At 35.0% G+C, this 19629-nt stretch overlaps 2 protein-coding genes and 1 pseudogene across 2 annotated transcripts; 2 read left to right on the forward strand and 1 right to left on the reverse strand.

Moving 5' to 3' along the window:
- Positions 1-687: 687 nt before the first annotated feature.
- On the reverse strand, positions 688-4922 carry LOC143596917 (ranBP2-type zinc finger protein At1g67325-like). Its single transcript, XM_077075574.1, has 10 exons — positions 4878-4922; positions 4553-4598; positions 2709-2824; positions 2388-2640; positions 2239-2309; positions 2061-2106; positions 1856-1965; positions 1710-1749; positions 1366-1511; positions 688-934 (listed from the first exon to the last, which is right to left on the reverse strand). Exons 1-10 carry the CDS (start codon positions 4884-4886, stop codon positions 932-934), a joined length of 840 nt encoding a protein of 279 aa, XP_076931689.1. The 5' UTR covers positions 4887-4922; the 3' UTR covers positions 688-931.
- Positions 4923-9369: 4447 nt separating this feature from the next.
- On the forward strand, positions 9370-10044 carry LOC143596918 (uncharacterized). Its single transcript, XM_077075575.1, has one exon. The coding sequence runs from the start codon at positions 9568-9570 to the stop codon at positions 9877-9879; it is 312 nt and encodes a 103-aa protein (XP_076931690.1). The 5' UTR covers positions 9370-9567; the 3' UTR covers positions 9880-10044.
- A 5338-nt stretch (positions 10045-15382) lies between these two features.
- LOC143596919 (F-box protein At1g67340-like) lies at positions 15383-16965 on the forward strand (annotated as a pseudogene).
- The last annotated feature ends 2664 nt before the right edge of the window (positions 16966-19629 follow it).

Here is a 19629-nt window from a genome sequence, read left to right on the forward strand (position 1 = left end):
GCGCCAAACAGGTAAAAAGTCACAAAACACATTTTCAAATGCTTGAAAAGATTACAACCCCAAATTTCCTGCAAGCTTAACGACCAAAATCAAAGCCCCTAACTGTTTCCATTTGACTCGCCCTCAAATTGGCTTTTAATTGCCAAGTAACAACCAAATAAACCTATAACTACGAGTGTTTTGTTCATTTTTAGACTCACTTTACTCACCAAATCGTTCTCCCAGTATTCTATAAATATGATGATAAAACATCTAATATACTTTTCCTTTGAAGCAGTCTAAAAAGGTTTTAAAAAGTGTTCTCAATATGGTTTTGATTCAAATTTCAGATTGTTTTATGTAGAGAATTTTGAAAAGTGAGATGGCTACAAGTCGAAACAAGATTCAGACCCATTTTGGTTAGGTCAGCGCTTAGAATAATACGCTTGCCTCATGCACCTCTAAAAACATAGACCTAGTTTAACTGGTTTGGGGCTTCTTATGACAACTTAACCATGACCGTATGTTCAGAGACCTATAAACACTGGTCTGCAATCAGCATTTATTGATACTTTACACCTAGAAAATAGATACTTCAACTGTGAACTGTGCTGATAAACACGACTGACTTTTAACGACCAAACCAACGAGAAACAAAAGCAAAATCCAGAAAAACAAGTAAACATTATACCACTCACTCATTTCCAAATTAAGACACACAATTGACTTCAAGACACATTACTAGTTGTTCATAAACAAGAACCATGACAAAGTACCTATTTAATAAAACGACATATTGCAGAACACTTACCCAACCGACACGTAAATCTGAATGTAAGAGACCACAATTTGACAACAGGAATCACAAACCAGAGTAACTTGATAACCAGCAGCAACAGAAACAAGACGACATGACTGACTTTCAGACCAAACTGAGCAACAGCTGACCAACTCACTGGAACATTAGATAAAAATACACATTATTAAAAAAAAGATGACATAAGTTGTAATTTTATCTATAAAGAGAGGCATTAGAGTTGTAATTTTATTTTTATGCTTAATTTGGCTATTATTATCCCTGGAGAGTTGGTTTACCTCTTGACGGTAAACTGTGAGAGAAATGGAAAATCTCTCAAATGTTAACCAACTCTATTTTACTCATTATTTACTGTTTTTGTTTATTTCATCACAAAATCATATCTGAATCTTATCAGAGACTAAGACTAAGATTATAAACTGATGAGAAATATAATTGGTAATAGATAATAAGCTGTAAATGATTATAAACAATTGTTTATTTATATGCAAGACGGCTCCAAGCAGGAAACAATAGAACATTTTAAAGCAAACAACGAACAATTGGATTAAGTACTTGACAAAACAGACCTGATCATTGTTTTCTTCATTTGTAGGTGAATTCTGGGATTCTGGTTTTTCTGCACCGCAATTCTGTCTGTTACATTTGGTCCTAAAAGGGTAATTTATGTTGTTACATTTCTCACACTTCCAGCTTCCCTCAGGCGTGTCTGTTTCTGCAACAAAAATAGGTACATAAATAAATCAGAAATCAACATTTAGGACTGGGTTGGACTGCAAAAGTAAAACCAGATCCTTGAACCGAAGGTCGGGCTGATTAGTGACTGACAGGCCGGATAAAACCGGTACCAGTCCTAATCAGCTGAGTTCAGAACCATTTCCGGTCCTGGATCCTTTTGCCATTGAGTACTTACTGGAACTCTTGCTTGGTTTTGCAGTCTGCATACTAACACCCTATCAAAGTATAAACTTAAGTAGTTAGTGATACAAAACATAAAACATTGTCCAAAATGCTTCAATGTGCCAAAAATAGAACGCATATAAAGACAACATATCAAACCTGAAATATTGGCTTAGGTGTGCTGCATTTCCTCATGTTACAAACGGTTCTAAAAGAGAAATTGACATTTCCACATTTTGGGCATTCCCAGTCGTTTTCTCGAGCTCCATCTGAAAATTAAAACAATGACAAACAGATCATTATACACCGTCACAAATCACAATGTTATAAGCTTCAAAGAATAAAACAATTGGATGTGAAATACCTTTCTTTTGAGATGTCTCTTCTGGGAAAAATCCAGGCTTTGGTCCCTATTGAGTTTCAAGAATCAGACGATCAATCAAAACTTAGCAACACATGCTATGATCACCACTAACAAAATGGGGATATATATAAGGTCAATGGAAAATAAGAATTACATCCGTAGCAAGATAAAAACATACCATAGCAGTCTGGCCGATCGGCAAACGCAAACCAAGTTGGTCCATCAGCTGAGGTAAACCATAGATACCACCTGTACAGAAACATGTATTATTGATAAATGCAATATATCATAAAAACACATTGATAGAAAGTAGAAACAATAAAGTACCAGCATAAGGTGGCGTGCCAGATATTTGCAGAGGTTGATAGGGGTTGCCTGCAGCAAGGCGATTGTTGTAGATGTAAGGATAAGTAGAACCACCAGACAACGGAGCCTCGTAAGGCGGCATAGATGTTGCATTAAGCAGAGATGCACCATATGGTGGAACACCCACATACATTGAAGCGGGTGCAGCGGCCCCAGTATAAGCAGAAGACGAGGTGTAACCCTGTGGGGTCATCATTTGCCTTGGAGCAGATTTCTGCAATATCACCATTTGGTCAAAAGATTATATTAAAACAAAGATGACAATGTGATTGTGCAACTTACTGAATTATGATCAGCTGGCCTAGGTTGTGTACAGTTACGCATGTTGCAAGTTGTCCTAAATGAAAAATTGACATTTCCACAGCTGGCACAGGTCCAGTCATCTTCTCTACGGCCACCTGAAATCATATAAATCTCCAATAAACACCAGAACTTAAAGTTCCACAGTTTAATATAATTCCAAGAAAATTTAAATATAAAGCTGGATCATCTACATTACACATGCAAGTCAAATACCACTGAAGAGTGTCACCTTTCACAAAGTAAGAGTATTGGTGCCTTTCAAAAAGTTTAACAGAAGAATTTTCTCTGTATAAACAGTTAATGCCTTAAAAGTAACAGGTATGGGTTATTTCAAAGCTTGAATTACATATATATTATATAAGATGTGAAAGTGGAGAAAAATGAGTTCAAAGTTGGAACCAATTAATCATCAAATGCATTGCTAACCCCTGAATACAACATCCCAGTTTATGTTAACATTAAGATTAGTAAAGAGATGCTGGAAATGCTTTTTAAAATAAACAGAAGCAAATAATCAGCTGGAGCAAAATGCAATGTGTGAGATAGTGTTTGTGTTTGTGTTTGCATCTTATGTAACAACAGACAATAATAAGATACGCAGTTATTTTAGTGTTCACCAATTCTGTGCATTAGGATTTAGAGAGGAAAAATGATCAGAATCAGATAACCAGTTTGAATACGAAATCACAGCCACCTACCCAAATTGCTTATTTCATCCTCATACAAGCAGATGATCATAGGGTTTTTTTCACATAGAATACCGATGTACTTTCTCATTTGTAACTTTTGTGCTTCTAGTCAAAGATCTTTTAGTCCTGTTTGGGTCATTCAGTAACTTGAAAGCTAGGTAAGCAACCCAAAACATTGAGCTGGTTTGGTAATGTGTCTCTTTCTTATTTATTTAGCAGCTTTGATTTTTCTAAACATTCATGTAGCATTTTCAAACAAGATTTTAAAATAACAAAAAGAGATCGCATCAACGTTTTAAAAAACAAAAAATGTAAGGTGATCAAGAAAACGACACACACCATGTCAACTCGGCCTTTTGACCTGGTTTCTGACGACCCAAACATGACAAAAAGACATTTTATAATGACCACGACTTCATGAGGCATAAAAATTAGTAAATTGTCCTATTTAAGACAAATGAGAAAGTAAATTGGTACTATATGTAAAAGAATAGTAACTATAAGCAGTTTGCCCCTTTCGAAACACTCAAGAAGTGCTTATCTGCTGTGTCAAAACACAATGGGCAGATAAGCAGTTTCCCCCCTAAAAATTGTAACGGAATAAGCTAAAGGTATAAAATTGAGCACATGTAGCCCTTTGATGAAGTCCATTGATGGGTTATTATAGATATAAACTTTGTTTGCTCTTTGACACACACTGCATCCTTCTCTTATAAGTTAGGGTAACAAGGTAAAGCCTTGGATCATTCAACTCTCCTATTGTAAGAAATTGATGTCTTTTCTTCATATGTCAAAGCATCAGCTCTCTTTGATGCCTTAGTAATTCCGTTTATCATGTGAGGGAAATACATCAATTATTCAACTTCATAAAAAAAAGTTGAACGATCCAAGGCCCTACCTTGTTACCCTAACTTATAAGAGAATGCAGCGTGTTTCAAATAACAAGCAATGAAAATGCTGCCCACTCCCATCTTTATGTCCATAACACATCAATGGACTTTTTTCCCAGAGGGCTACATGCACTCAGGTGTTTTTGGATTATCTATCTATCAATAAGAAATCAGCTACAAAAACTAAATGAAAAACAACATGTAAAAAAGTGAGTATCTAGCATATCATATAACATCAACATACCATCGGTCCTGGCACGTTTGACCGCGGACGAGTTCCTGTTATCAACCTACAACCACAACACAAACAAAAAACAATAAAATTGACCATCAAATTAAAAAATTAATAATTAAGCCCTAATAATTGATATTCCATCAATTCATATTGATTAACCTATTACACATCAATCAAACAAAGATTCGAGTAGTGAATTAAACACTAATTATTTTAACGATTGGTACAAACCCTAACGGATCATATCTATCATATTCGATCAAACAAATCAACGATTAAAAGCAGATCAACTTGTAATAGGATTAGAATCGGATTAATTGGAGTTTGATTTCACCTGAGACATGACAACGACGAGATGGAGGTGAAATACGTCGTGACGGAGCAGACGATCCGATGAGAATGAGAATGAATGAATGAATGAATGAATGAGAGGCTCTGTCTGTGTATTGAGCTACAATGAATTATTATTATATTATTGGGTCACGTCAAGTGTTGCAATGGCCCATAATAATATTCTAAACAAGCCCAATTGCCTTCTAGACTCCTCAAAAGAGGTAGAGGTGGTTTTTTTACCCGAAACCGGTTCCGGGTATTGAAAAAAAAGTTCAAAATCGGGTAAGGTAGGAACCGTTTTCGGGTATAGTCGGGTATTTGACCAGGTTTTCCGGGATTTTTTCAGATTTCGAGTAGAGACGGGTCGGGATTTGACCGAGTATTTCTGGTTTCGGGTATGGCTCCGGAGAAAAATCTAATACCAGGTCGTACCCGCGGTCGGGTACGAGTAGGAACTGGTTCCCTGAATCCCATTCAATTTTTCATTTACTCAACGTGGTCATCATTTGCTCGTTAGGGCATTCATTTGTTCATTTGAAAAGTGTCGCTTCTATTTTCACTGAACGAGGCTCACAACGACTCGTGGGCCTTTTTTTTCACTGAACGGGGATATTATGATCTCGTGGGATGATTAAGGGGTTTCCCATTCAAGTCTTCATTTACTCGTCGTGGTCATCATTTGTTCGTTAGGACATTCATTTGTTCGTTAGAAATGTGTCGCTTCTGTTTTCACTGAACGGTGCTCGCAACGACTCGTGGGCCTTTGTTTTCACAGAATGGAGATATTATGGTGTCGTGGGATGATTAAGGGGTTGAGTTCCCCATTCAATTCTTCCTTTACTTGATATGTTCATCATTTGTTCGTTAGGGTATTCATTTGTTCGTTTGAAAAGTGTCGCTTCTATTTTCACTGAATGGGGCTCGCAACGACTCGTGGGCCTTTGTTTTAACTGAATGGGGGGTATTACGGTGTCGTAGGATGATTAAGGGGTTGAGTTCCCCATTCAAGTCTTCATTTACTCGACGTGATCATCATTTGCTCGTTTGGACATTCATTAATCCGTTCGAAAAGTGTCGCTTCTGTTTTCACTGAACGGGGCTCGCAACGACTCATGGGCCTTTTTTTTCACTGAAGGGTGATATTATGGTGTCGTGGGACGATTAAGGGGTTGAGTTCCTCATTCAATTCTTCATTTACTCGACGTGGTCATCATTTGTTCGTTAGGGCATTCATTTGTTAGTTTGAAAAGCGCCGCTTCTGTTTTCACTGAACGGGGCTCAAACGACTCGCAGGCCTTTATTTTTACTGAAAGGGGATATTATGGTGTCGCGGGATGATTAAGTGGTTGAGTTACCCATTCAAGTCTTCATTTACTCGACGTGATCATCATTTGCTCGTTAGGACATTCATTTGCTCGTTTGAAAAGTGTCGCTTCTATTGTCACTGAACAGGGCATTTTTTGGAAATAATCAAAATGTTCGGGATTTGAAAAATTAACTATTTTTCCCTCTACTATTAAAATTTAAGAAAATATAGCGAACACTTCCGACATGCCACCCTCAGGCCTATCAATGATTCAAAGTTCTATCAAATTTGAAACATCCGTGTCAGCGTTAACGTTTGCTTCAATGGTGATCATAACGTTCTATGGAAAGCATATCATGAAAAACTATACTCAAGTGAAGCAAAATATTCACAAAATTGAAAGGGTTAACATGTTATTTTTTATTTTATCATTATGCCAAAGTCTAAAAGCCCCTTGAAACTTATTAAAATATTTTTCATGATGTAGCTTATAAAAACATAGTTCTTGAAAACATCTGTCATTATAATTTAATGTTCTCCTTTCCTTTTATGGGTGATACATTGATAAATATATCAATAAAGGTAACTAACTACTATTGTATGAGAGGTTTTTTTCCCGAAATTGGTTCTTACCAAAATTCTTTCAATTATACATATATGATATTGAGAATGAAATTGTCAATAGAAGGAACGTTCTCATGTACGTTTTTGCACGTGCATTTTTTTTATTAAGTTCATTTTAAAAAATCATTTTGTGATATAAATAAGTCAATTATGTATACATAATATAGACGCAAATATAGATGTAATACATTTTTCCATATACGTTATGTAATTTTATAATTTGGATCATTCTGTGTGTTACACGGACTCTAAAACTAGTTCAATTTATATATCAACTAGAAAGTGATTTACTATCAAGACTAGAGTTTTCGTTATGTTTGGTTAGGTGTTTATGATCATGATCAAATTGTTTAACTATAAGTTAGATTGACTTAAGACTAACTACTATGTTTATTTGTCAGTTAAATTAGAACGTTTTTTCAATGTTTTAGCCTCGTCTCTTGCTTACACTTGCTAAGGATCTTCCTAGACAATATAGGGTGCTATGAGATATTCAACTTTCAACTAATCAAGGGCGGTCAACCTACTGCCAAAGGATATGGTGTATGTCCATAACAAAAAAGTTTGTGTTATTTATACTTGAAAATCTCGATCGACCCATGTAAGATGTTGGTTAAGCTCCTCGATTGTCTCTTGTGAAAAAAATCCTAGGTCCACCACTGCAACTAATAGCTCACCGTCTCAATTTTTTTGAGTTCTTTTAAGTGTATCAAATAAAGATAAACCAATCTAGCTAACTAAATCGTATAAGCCTTTTAACCACTAATATTTGGATTAACTCTATTATTTAGTTAAACAAAATAAAGATTCAATATCACTCATAATGATGACACAATTGTGAGACACATTTTAACATCTTCTTAAAAGATCCAAGAAAAAAACGAATGTGATTTGATCAATGATCAACTATTCTAACACTAGACCAGTAGACTCAAGTTGCACCACAATAATGACTCGAAGTCAATTGATGAATGCTAACGAGGGACCAGGCCGGGTGGGTACCGTAGGGCTGTTTTTAGTTTTTACCATATTTTCGTTAGTTTTTATAAATATTTTAAATATTACTGTGTTGTTGTTAGGGATGACAATGTTAATGTAATAATATGGTTTTTGTTATAATATTAGCCCTAACTATAACAATATTATTAGTGTAATATGAGAACTTGAAGATAACAAAACAAGAGAATAAGAAAATGTATGATTCAGTAAATTTTGATGGTGTCTACTTAGATTACAAAGGTAGATATATATATACAAAAAGGTAATACTATTTAGGGGACATGTTCATATAGTTGGGATTGAAAATTTGGCATCCATCACATGGATGTGTCTTACCGACACTTTCATAACACTTATGTGGAGTGTTCATGTGGCCAAGACTTTTGACAAATGTGAAAAGGTGTTATACAACTTGTAAAATCGTCGGTGGTTTCACAACAGTTTTATATAATAAATATCTTTACATTTTCTCAGTTTGAATCTGTGTTCTTGAATTTATTAATACAATCCCAATCCTTGGAAGTTAGGATTTTAACAACACTGATGGTTTGTACTTTGTAACATAACAAGAATATACACATGTAAGAGAAATAATTTGATTTTTGAATAATAATCTCACAAGCATACAATATCACATTATTTCAAATATCGATATATAAATAATTCTATTAATATTTGTGTTGCTAAAAAAAATAAGTGATCAAGGATGATTCGGTGGGTCTTGATAGCTTGAATGACTCATGCTACGATGAAACAACCATTAGCTACTGCAGGAGAGAGTTTCCTGCGATCAACAACCAGTATAAGAATAAGTTAATATGTTATTTGAAGGTGATAATCAAGAGGGTGTAAGTGTAAATATACATGCGAGGATGGAAGTGTGAATGAAATACCCGAGGACCCGAGGTGCTAAGTCCTCCTTTTATAGTGGGGTGTTCGTTCCTATTCAAGTTGAAATGTGAAACCAACTCAATCGCTTGCAGTCGATCCTTACATCTTTTAATAAAAAGGGGGTATCATTCCTTTTCAAGACACTTGTTACAACTTTCCATGCAAGCTAATAAACTTTCCATGCAAGCTAATAAAGAGATTCGACATTTTTGATAAGAATGATAAGTGTTGTTCATGTCATATCAAAAAGCTTTTAAGCATTCAACCATTTAACCTTCGAACCTCCTAAGGCAGTGTGCTTACTTGCTTCGGGTTCGATGATCAGACTACCTCCGTCATCAATTTGAAACTTGAATTATAGAATCACCATTCACCAATGTGTCCTAAATTAAATTGATAATCATGTTCAATGTCCTAAAGCTTGGGATGGTACGGTAGCGACCGATACCGATCCCCAAAATCCAAATCCTGAAATTTTGAAATATTTAATATCGGTACCAAACCGGTATTTCGTGCAAAATTCAGAAAATACCGATACCGATACCGAAACTCAAAACTTAATACCGATTCAGTATCAAATTCGATACCAGTATCGAAAACGCTCATCCCATTCCATTGCGTGTGAACCAAAATGGCGAAAATAAAAACAAGAGGACAAGAAAGAAGTAGCAATCAAACCAACCATTTGCATCCATAACAATATCCTCGCTACAATCCAAACCCAAATTCACACGGTTCTACGTGTTCAATTCCACCACCACTTCCACATGCGTGCAACCTTTATACACCCAATTACATAATCAATTTCCAATTCAACCCAAAAAAATCAAATCTTTTTATCAATTTATCACCAATTCTTCAGTTCTTCAACATGGGTCCGATTGTATTGACTCAACTAGCCACCGGTCTAAGCGTCATAGCCGGAGCAGCCCTATTGAAATCGGTAATGGATCACAACCCAATGATGGGTCCGGGTTCGGGTTCGGGTCAATTCCCAAGGTGTTCAAGCTGCAACGGAACGGGTCGGGTCAGTTGTCTTTGCAACCGGTGGTCGGATGGAGACGGTGGGTGTCGGACATGTGCTGGTTCCGGTCGGATGACGTGTAATAGCTGTGGTGGGTCGGGTACGGGTCGCCCACTCCCGGTTCGGATCTCGGTTCGTCCTCCAAACCAACCGTATTAATATTAACCAACCAATTGGGTTTATTATTGTAATATGTTTAGTAAATTTTATAACTTGAGATGTATGTGTGTATAATATTGATTCAATTACTCTGAGAATATATATATATATATATATACTTGTATTGTTATGTTATGTTATTGCTATGTATTATAAGTTGATACAGCATATTGCAATATGTATTATCAATTACATGACATATGACTTGTATGATTGTTTTGTTGAGGTCAAATCTTTAAAGTAAAGTAGTCTTGTATTACACTAGACTATTCTTACTTTCTTTAATGGATGAGTTGAGCATGGTCACATATTCTTTCTTGCACTATGTGGCTGTTTCACTGTATTATGAAGTATATAAGATGTAGGTCGAATAATCGACCAGGAAATTTCACGACGACTCGTGAAGGATTTGCTTTATTAGGAATGATCGGTCTACGGATATAAGGGTTTATACTATGCATAGACTTGAAAAAACTGAGTGCGGTAAAAATAAACAAAAATGGAGTAGACAGAATATGCAACGATATTATGTACGCTAATCATAAATGCTAGTTTAGAGAGGGCCGGAGGGATAAAAGAGAGGAAATAAACAACTGATGTTGGCTATTACATAAAGCAACCGGCAGAGATTAGTTTTAATAAGCAATCCCAAACACCGCCGTAAAGGGTATTCTGGACATTTTAACTACTTGGTTGTAAACTTACTACGGCAGTTGTTTAGGGATAATGAGGTTGCAGCATGTTGGCTGTCCTCCAAGGTGTTCCTTTGACAAATGATCAAGTAACTAGATGTTAGATATTAGTTACATTACTGTTTCCTATTCATTATGCGGGCCCCGTGATAATATATTCTCGTATAATGGGACCCGCACAGTAAAAATAACGTTAAATGACTTGTACTCATGTTTAGAGAAGGGTAAACATTTTTTATATGCTAAGCTATGGATTTTATTGCAGATTTATCACAAACTTTTTAATTTCTAAATCTGTCTCAGTTGTTAAAACTTTCATAATATAATCAATTTTTTTCTCGAAAATTCAAATCTAAATGCTATTACAACAATTGGTGGTGGAGTGGCAACCGGTAAGCATATGCTTCCTCTCTAGTAGGGGTCTCAAGTTCGAATCTTTTTCCACTGGTTTCCTACCATAAATGAGCTACCTAGCAAAAACTGCAATTTACCTTATCTAGTTGTTTAGCAGGGTATTAAAGAGTCCACTGAGTTTTCTTGCGACGGGTTCTCATGCTTAAGAAAATAACAATATCTTACTCTTTATTAACAGTTTAAGAAACCTTTTCAGGGTACAACTTTTCTACATAGATCCGCCCTTGTAACCATCTAACTACCGAAGTCGACGTCAAGCCTAGTTCAGCTTCAGGAGCCTACATGCGTCATGCTAGTTAGTTTCACAATCTGAGTCACATTTGACGTGTTAGAACTTAGAATGTCCGTTTAATCATCTGAAATCACGTCCTTATCTTTTCTATTGTGTTTATTTTTTCTTAGGCAGGTATGTATTCTTAAGATAAATATAAATTATCTTGTGGTAGATCTAGGTTGGCTACCAATGGTTAATTCCATAATCAAAGGCAGAATTAAATGAAAATCTGGATGCTGGATCTATTGGGACCAAAGTAAGTGTTCATTTGAAGTAAACTGATAAGGCCTACCAAAATAATAACTAAAATGCCAAGTTAAACATGACTTAGAGAAATGGCAACAATGTTTGTGGTTTGATATCATGTGAATGAGCATGATCAAGACCATGTGCTTAGGAGACATCTAAATCTTGCTTTTCTATTTTCAAAAAGTGTATTTACAAAATTTTATGTTTACTTTAAAAACACACTTTTACATGACCAACTTGGATATTTTTACATTATTTCGGTAACCTTAATGTTGGATGTGAGTGTCAACATCAATTGCAATAGATTAACATACTCAAAAGGTTTCTCTAGTACTATTTTTTCCTCTAAAAGTATAATTACTTGAATTTTAAAATATTGTTGGGGTTTAACTCGAACGAGTTACGAGACGGTTGTATCAACGAATATAGTTGACCATTGATGACGCCCCCCCCCGGAATAAGTTAGACGATTGTACTTTGAGTTATAATACATAATGACATATGTGTTATACGAAACCGTCCGTATATGCTTTGGTATTTTGCATCCTTTACTATGAACACTCATATAACTTGATCGTACTCGACTCTTGCTAATCCGAATGTTTGGATTATGTACTCCCCGGTGTCGGACTCGTCTCACGAGCGAGATATGGACCAACTTAGGCATTGAACTTAAATGACCTTTTTATCTTTATAAGACCATCAGTTGTAGGTTAACTAAAAAATATATAATACTTTATCATGTCACTACCACGCAGCCTACCATTTGACTATCATGTTGTGGTTTGGACGTCAATGGACCGACGCCTCCCATTTTAGTGTCCAACTTTCACAAGCTCGTTTTGGTGTATGGAGATGATGTGGCTTTGGCGCCTCCATTTTAACACCCACAACAGGTAGTTTAACATTAGAGTGTGAATCACTTACTCTAAAATGGACAACACAACCATATTAAGAAATAAAGTTTTGAGCACAATCGTGCACTATTGCACATACATATAAATAGAGAAGCATTCATATATAACTATTTATAAGTTGAGATTCTTAAGAACCACATAAACGATAATTCATATTGTTTAACTTACCTAAGTAAAATAACAATTGAGAGCAAAACGGGTATCATATCATACACCGATTTTATACAATTGTGTTCTACAGTTTTTGGGTAAACGCATATGGGCACATATCACACATGTAAATGTGTATATTCTCATGTTTAAGCTTAAAGAAGAAAGAAAAAGATGAGCGCTACGTATTTCACATGAGAAGTATCATAAGGTTTAAAAGAAAAAGTCAAAACTAGAAGAAAGAAAAGGTCAACCTACCAATTGCTTGACTAGATCTTGTCGACTTTTTTGAATAAGTCCAACATCATAATTAACCTTTCATTTCATTTTCTTTGAAGGGTGACCTCAAATTAATCAGATTATTAAATTAAAATGCATATAAATCTGACCATATCCTTGAAAGAAAATATAAAATAAAATGTCACAACATACAAACTTATCATATAAACAACCAATATCAGTTAAATGACATAGTTTTAGCAACATGTAACTTGTCCAATTTCTTAATAGTGGAATGTCACCTTTAATTTTCTGAAATGCAATTTTGAATGATATTTGTTTACGCATAACTACCATCTAATTTTACACTCACAAGTATTTGAACCATCTAATTTTACACTCACAAGTATTTGAACTCACATTGCTTTCATGGTGTAATTTACTTTTTTTTGAACACCCGATTTTATTAGAAACCAACAAATAACTTGACCAGCAAGATGCTAGACAAGAACAAACACACCAAAATATATATACACCCGAATACAAATACACATGATTCCAATACAAACTCAAAAAAAGAACAAACACCATGTTCTCCATTCAACCCCTTCTTTTTTACCTCTATATTTTACTCAATGAAAATTATATCTTTTGATATCCTCCTCGATTCTATTAATTGTGACTCGTTTATTGTTGAAGAGGACCTCGTTTCTAGTTCTCCATATGTACCAACATGCCGCAAATATTACTGCTTGGATTGCCTTTCGTTTCATGTTGTGGACTCTAACAAGTCTACGAGGAATTAGAAGATCACACACCACAAACGCATACACTACTCGCTAATAAATTGTCATATCACCGAAGCTACACCGTTTAATCTCCTTGATTATCTTACTTTTTACAAATCGATTAAAACAAGTACCTTAAAAAAACATTAATCTTTTTGTCATAAAGTTATACAATTGTGAGTTAAGTAACTGCTAAGCTAGCAGCCGCCGTCATGGAACGTCGTACACGTGGCTTGAACAAGTAACTAACTAAACAAGCCGCCAAAAAGGACCAAGCTAACAAATCCTATGTCAGACATATATGTTGACTTACATTGTACGTACGGCAGGCATGCCACCCACGCATGCTTTCCCTCTACTACACTCTACTTGTTTATTGTTATATATACTGCTCACGTGGCATACGCACGCCTTTGCCACAGCTTTGCTGACTCAGCACGATTCTATCTACGTGTCGTATCACAAAAGATGGCTTGCACCAGCCACAGGGAACAAATCAAAGTGTCGTCACAAAACCTATGGCTTAATGCATCTTTACTTTATCCCAATTTCTGTTACACCAGAAATATATATCTACTACCACAAATGGTACTTTGCATTAAAAGGTTTTATAATTTTATAAGAGTTACTATACAAGGGTTTATTCAATAGCTTAGTCTAGAGTAGGTAAACGTGTATTGTCTTCAATCAAAAGGTAATCAAAAGATTATAGGTTTTAGTCTCCGTTATGACATAGAGGAAATTTTAACTGTTTAGAAAAAAGAAAATCAACTTAAAAGTACGTTGGTTTCATCTATACTATATGTATATAATTTTAAGTGATGTTTGAAAAGAAATAGTCGACGTAATGGGTAGCACATCACGATGTCTGAAACCGTGCTACAACGATGCTTCTAGTTAGTTTTTATACTAGACGTGTGTAAAATTATGACATGTTAAATTGCCCTAATTTAACGTATGAAGAAACCGTGTAGTCACAGTGTTGCGGAAATCACTTGTAGTTTAACGAACGATCTACCTTAAGCGAAAACGTGTATATATGTTTCACATCTAAAATCATTTTGTAGTTAATGGAATATTGCTCCCCAATACATGTATGTTTGTGATGTTTTAAAACACCGTGTAATTGATTTAGATACTAATATGCTAAATACATGTCTAATTAATCCATCTAATGACTCATTTTTCATTCTATATTTTCACATTTAGTTTGTAACATGCTTTAATCAATTTTTTTTTCGGAACAACTATCAAAATCCGGTCATCCACTACACTCATGGCAAAGGTTGATTTTTAAACATTCTATATGTATTCCAAACCATATATATGAAATTGCTGGGGGTATATATTTTTTGTATTTGAACAAAATATAAAATTATAAATAGCAATTTTAATTATGATAATCTGTTACGAATGCAAAGATTTAACCTGCTATATGAGTTAACAATCATATTAATAATTAAATGCCGACCTTTTAGTTGGTATATATGGAACCTTAACTAATTTAATTTTAATTATAAATCAAGAATATTTATGTTAACAATTAACCAAATCATTTACCATAATTATTAATGATAATCTTTATTTTAAGGTTTTGTTAAACGAATATTAGCTGTTAAATAAGCTAGTCCAGCAATATATATATTAGCATAGGACTTTGTCGGAGACTATACGGTATCTTTAATATACCATCAACAAACATTAAAGTAAAAGGATCCCATGTAACCGTCGCCACCACCTATATATATATTTACACTTCATTTCATAAGTTTATAGAGAGAGAGAACCAAACATAAGGTAATGAGAACAAGAAGAGGAACATGTTATGAAAACAACATCATGTGTCGTCAAAAGAGAATCAGAGACATTAACTTCACCGGAACACAATCCATAAATAAAAGAGCCCGGCAACATGACTTTTTCGACTATCTTCCTGATGACATCATTTTAACCATCCTTGCTAAGCTCGGTTCATCCGCCGCCTGTCCCGCCGATTTCATCAGTGTTTTATCGACGTATGAATCTCAGGAAAAAAAACTAGTTGCATTATTATTATTGTTATTAATTTTTTTGTACTGATTGTGTTTTTTGAACAGATGCAAGAGACTAAACGGATTAGGGCTTAATTCATTTGTATTATCAAAGGCGTCTTCGAGTTGTTTAGCTGTTAAAGCTAAGAATTGGTCGGAATCTTCACATCGGTTTTTGAAACGTTGTTCGGATGCCGGAAATGCTGAGGCTTCTTACACACTTGGCATGGTGAGTTTTATACACACATCATTTGACATCTAATCACACACTGTTTCCAATGGAAGTCTGTATATACGTCTGGTGGCCGTTTTGACCAAATATGTTTCAAAGTTTGACCGGTCAAAATGGACATTCGGATTTTGATCAAATGGGCGTTCTGATCAATAATTTTTATGATATTGTGTAAACGGCTAGTGTGACCAACAATTTTGAAATTTTGACCTTTTTCTTTTCTAAATGATGTCTCATAGAGTTAAATTTGGGGTTTTGTCTGACGCGCGTTGGATATCGTGTTAATAATTTCAAAATTTTACTTTTTTTAGTGTTTTAAATGAAATAGGTGTTGGTGTAGCTCTATCATGACCTAATTATTATAATTGTTAGTATTTGATAGTTTGTGTTAACTTGTTATGTACAGATTCGTTTTTATTGTTTGCAAAATCGAGAAAGTGGAGCTTCGTTAATGGCGAAGGCGGCGATCCGGTCTCACGCGCCAGCATTGTACTCGCTGGCGGTGATTTAGTTTAACGGTAGCGGAGGAATGAAGAACGACAAGGATTTGCGAGCCGGAGTTGCTCTGTGTGCCCGAGCCGCGTTTCTCGGGCACATCAACGCTATCCGGGAGCTCGGACATTGTCTACAAGACGGATATGGAGTGAGTAAAAACGTGGCCGAAGGGCGTCGTTTGTTGATCCAAGCCAACGCCCGTGAGCTTGCAGGAGTTTTCCCAACAACCCCATCATCATTGTTACTTTCTAGTAAACAAATGACGTGGAACCAGTTCCCTAACCTGGTGGGTCCAGTGTGCCCATTACTTAGTGATTTTGGTTGTAATGTGCCTGCACCGGACCCACACCCAGCAAACCGGTTCCTTGTCGATTGGTTCTCAAAGAACCAACCGATAATGGATCAGGAGGTCAGGTTATGCTCGTACGGTAGTTGTGGGCGGCTTGAAACGAGGAGGCATGAGTTCAGACGGTGTTCGGTGTGTGGAGACGTTAATTACTGTTCTCGCGCGTGCCAAGCGCTTGATTGGAAATTCGGGCACGGGATGATGTGTAGACAAGCTTTCAACGGTGGCGAATTCGACGGTGATGTTAATGAAAAACGATACCATGGTGGTTAACCGATGAACCGCCACTGACCACCGGTTTTCATAATAAATACCATAATTTTTGCAGTGGTTAATCGAAGATGTAATCCCTAGATGTTAATGCTATAAAAGTGTTTAAAAGAATAGTTTGTATGTTATAGTAGGATATATTTTGTTTCAAGTGTTTAAAATTTAGTATCAAATTAATTATAGGTATATTAGTTACTAGTTATATCAAGATCTTATCATAAGATGGTTAAAATCATAAAGTTAGTATCATATACTTTCTCTATATGAAGGATTTGTGAAGAGATTGAAGACCAATATATTCCTTTTGCTCATATAAGAAGACATTAGTTAATAGGTAATAATGTAATATAACAACTTTTTTATTTCAATCATTGCTTTCCTTTCCTTTGTAGACAAAAATATAAGAACAATATGATAATGCATGGTCTAACTCCAGTCTGTTTACAGCCGCATATTCTATTGTTGAGGATATGAAAATTTATCCAATAATATATGTAAGAGGATATTGCATCTACCTTTTTCCAATTCATACATGTATATATTTTATGACGGCAAACTAACGTACTTATAAATATTTTTAACAACCAACAAAAGTGTAAATCACATATACGTGTGTCTTACAAGATTTGAACCTCCACCTCTATAACGTAAGAAGATACCTTACCATACACCATGTCCATTGAGTACTCTAATTCATACATTTATACTTCACGTAGCGTAGAAATTAGTATAAAACCTGGACTATATATTATTTATTCGAAATGATCAAAGTGTCAACTACGAGCCAACACAACATTAACTCGAATTCGAGTTTATATTCATAGATGTTGAATTGACTCGAGTAAATATGTCCAATCCGAGTTGGTAGCTCAGCTTGAGCCACCTAGTGGTTTGCCAAGTTATCTTGTTTATTTTTTTAGTTTCATGATGGTTTAGTATACTCTTATCTATACAATCTTAGTTAATAAGTTAATAAAGAATTTTAAACCATGAAAGTTCAAAATATCACTCTACCTTATTGTATTATTCGAGTGATCCATCGAGCAAACTAAATGTTGGTATTGGAGTTCCATTACAACGAGCAACCTAAATATTAATTTCGTCTAATTTTCAACAATCACGACCACTTTAAGTATGTGTGATTTGGATTAAGTCAAAAGACCAATCGAACCACCTAACACTAATTGAGGTCATACTCGGGTAGAAAAATTTATACAAGCGATCGAGATTCTTGAATATTGCCCTATACGTGGGGGCATAAAACCAATAACATTCATGTCGCGTTAAAAAGTAGGTTGCTTCTATGATAAGGTAAAATGTCAACTTTTGGTTTTGTGTTTTGTTGTGAACACGATCAACCAATTCACAACTAGGATGGTGTCGTCTTGTTTTAGTTGTGCTACCACGATGCTTCCTAATTTCATGTGTTTTCTTTATTGATTGCCGTATATTTTGGAATATGTTACATGTTTCTAGTGCAAAAAGGCTATCAAATTCTTAGTGGCGGGGCTCAACTAGACTTTTTTCATGGCTCATAAATAATACCCCTTTATTTTAATATTCATATCTACTATATTCTTATAAAGAACTGTTGTTCATATTCGTGTTTGTTTGTTTGTTAAAAAAATAAACATCTTTATGAATGGATGACCAGTTAACGAAGGTAATCGAACATATATTAGAAATAAATGTAACCTTCAACTTGACCTAACAAATTATCAAAATTAGACGAAACTGTAATGAGTTTGAAACAATTAGAACATATAAAGAACGAACTTGAAAAACATAAACTAAAGGACATAAACAAGAGTAGATGAAAATTTAAATTAACGATCATAAATGAATGAACAAGATACGTGTTCGTGTTCGTGTTCATGTTCATGTTCAACCCCTTGAATGGGTTACGAACGGTTGAGTAAAAGTTTCGTTTATTTATAAGTCTACGTACACATGCCCTTAAAAAGATGGTAAATAGAAACTTCATTATTGTTTATTATTTAATATTTAATGTAACTTTCATTAGTAATTATTAAATATAATATAAAATTTAAAAACCGGTGTTCATTTTCAAATTCGACAAAATGTTAGGTTTTGCTTTTGTTTGTGAAAAAAGAAACAAGAACAAAGTCACAAACCCCTTTGAAAAATCAAACACTTGATTGCCTAGAAGATACCGGCACAATAACTATGACTTTAGTTAATCTTAATATTTCATAATTAAATCAATGTATTTTACAACTTCTTTTTTATAACTTACTAAGGGGAACTAAATACCCCCTGCGGTGTTACATGACACTCGCTTACCGCAACCCATACTGCTGCGTTCGTTCTCTAAATTTTCGAATAACTAAATTATGAACAATGTCAAAACACCGGTTTGATGTAGTGACATCGGTACACAAAAATTGATGCCTTTCAAGATAATTTTTTCTGGATATAATAATAAAACACACAGAAAGCTACCAATCTGCCTGTATTTACTTGGAAACATAACTTCAAAATCTTATACAAAGTCGCTTTATTCATATCCCTAACAGAAAACACGATAACCAAATTGTTAATATCTTCGTCCCCAGTACGTCCATTTCTTTGCAGGTTTCCCCGACGCAAAGCATAATGTGCCTATAACAAAGATACATTCCAATAAGCAATCCAAAAGGCGAAAACATATAAT

This window comes from Bidens hawaiensis, unplaced genomic scaffold, assembly GCF_021521415.1.
Source record: "Bidens hawaiensis isolate Kalapana, Puna unplaced genomic scaffold, B.hawaiensis_p1.1 tig00047376_1, whole genome shotgun sequence".
Taxonomy (NCBI): domain Eukaryota; kingdom Viridiplantae; phylum Streptophyta; class Magnoliopsida; order Asterales; family Asteraceae; genus Bidens; species Bidens hawaiensis.

What these genes read in the sequence shown, in the direction of transcription:
- LOC143596918 (XM_077075575.1), top strand. Translation starts at nt 9,568, where the DNA reads ATGGGTCCGATTGTATTGACTCAACTAGCCACCGGTCTAAGCGTCATA.
- LOC143596917 (XM_077075574.1), bottom strand. An exon ending in CAAACGTGCCAGGACCGATG is followed by an intron (nt 2,825 to 4,552) that starts GTATGTTGATGT and finishes ATATGATTTCAG; the next exon opens with GTGGCCGTAGAGAAGATGAC. An exon ending in CACCTAAGCCAATATTTCAG is followed by an intron (nt 1,750 to 1,855) that starts GTTTGATATGTT and finishes ATACTTTGATAG; the next exon opens with GGTGTTAGTATGCAGACTGC.